This window comes from Loa loa (genome assembly GCF_000183805.2).
Source record: "Loa loa unplaced genomic scaffold supercont3.282, whole genome shotgun sequence".
Taxonomy (NCBI): domain Eukaryota; kingdom Metazoa; phylum Nematoda; class Chromadorea; order Rhabditida; family Onchocercidae; genus Loa; species Loa loa.
This window is the reverse complement of record NW_018108462.1, coordinates 59,254-60,911: the sequence shown is the minus strand read 5'-3', so window position 1 is coordinate 60,911 and position 1,658 is coordinate 59,254. Positions and strand designations below refer to the sequence as shown.

General features: G+C 17.7%; 1 protein-coding gene across 1 annotated transcript in view; it reads right to left on the bottom strand.

Annotated features, from left to right (window-relative positions):
• The window catches only part of LOAG_15103 (RGS-3 protein), a gene marked incomplete at both ends in the record, with an annotated part of 2,251 nt that extends 2,150 nt beyond the window's left edge, over positions 1–101 (bottom strand). The window contains one exon of the mRNA XM_020448896.1: positions 99–101. Coding sequence (XP_020300988.1) covers positions 99–101 — 3 coding nt within the window. The remainder of the gene's footprint in view (positions 1–98) is intronic.
• Positions 102–1,658: the final 1,557 nt, after the last annotated feature.

Genomic DNA, 1,658 nt, shown 5'->3' with positions numbered 1-1,658 from the left:
TTAAATAAATTAATTAATTGTGATCATGTATACTTCAAATAATTGTACTTTTATAAATTCCTAGTTTTTCCTAATTAAATGAATTAATTTATTGTTACCATGTATACTGCAAATAATTATAATTTTGTAAATTCCTAATTTTTCCTAATTGAATGAATTAATTAATTGGGATCACGTATGCTTCAAATTATTATGGTTTTACAAATTCCTAATTTTCCCTAATTAAGTAAATTAATTAATTGTAATCATGCATACTTCAAATAATTATACTTTTACAAATTCCTGATTTTCCCTAATTAAACAAATTAATTAATTGTTACCATGTATACTTCAAATAATTATAGTTTTATAAATTCCTAATTTTTTCTTCCTAATTAGATGAATAGTAAAATAAATAGTTAATTAAATAAATGATCAGTTTTATTAATTAAATGAATTAATTGTTACCATGTATACTCCAAATAATTATAATTTTATAAAATTCCTATTTTTTTTCTCCTAATCAGACGAATAATTAATTAAATAACTAATTAAATGAGTGATTAATTTCATTAATTAAATAAATAATTAATTGTTCGATAAAATACATAACAAAAAAAAATATTACACAAAAAAAAAAATACCATATTTTTAGTGATCGATTTTCGCTCCACAAATGTCTTCTTCACTTCTCGATCAAATTTTTTAATTTTGATTTGTTAGCTTCTGTTTTTGATTCTTGCTTTAATAATTTTGAATTTTCAATTAAATTTGATTGTGCGTCCTTTTTTTGATTCGTTTCACTTTGTTCAATGTTAGCAATTTTATTATCGTTTACAATGGATTGCTTTCTTGGTAGAACGTCTGATAAGATATTATTATCTTGAGCTGATAAGGCAATACTACCACTGCAAAAATTTGCATAATTTTAAAAATTTGAAACGAAAAAAAATAGAAAATATTATAATATTCATGAATGTTATAATTAAAATATCTATCAATTTTTTTTCATTTTTTTTTTTTTTTAGTAAAAAACGATTAATGAGTAAAAAGTTAAAGATTAATGAGTGAATAATTAATGCATTGAGGAAAAAAAAAATGGAAAAAAAACGATAACAATGAATTAAATTAAAAGTTTAATTTTAAATTTTAATTTCAATTTTTTTTTTCAAAAAATAACAATACATTAAGATAGGCAAATATTTGAGTTTTTTTTTCTTTTTTCGTAAATAAAAATATATAATGAAAAGAAATTAAGAAATGCTTAAATATAATTGTTTCACATTTTGATAAACAATTTGAAATTATTATTCAAATCAGTGAATATAATTCAAGTTTATAACAATTTATAAGTAATTGGTATAAATAATTCTAAGAATAAATAAACAAATATAAAATGAATAAATAATTGAATAAATAATAAATAAATATAAATAAATAAATAAACAAATATAGATAAGTAAATGAATAAATAAATAACTAAACAAACAAATATAAATAAATAAATAAATAAATAAATGGTATAAATAAACAATTTATCAATAATTTATAAATATATATAGCTTAAAAAAATTTTCCTATATATAAAATACTTTTATGCAATTTTATTGTTGGCATAAACAATTCCAAGAACAAACAAACAAATACAAAATGAATAAATAATTGAATAAATAATAAAT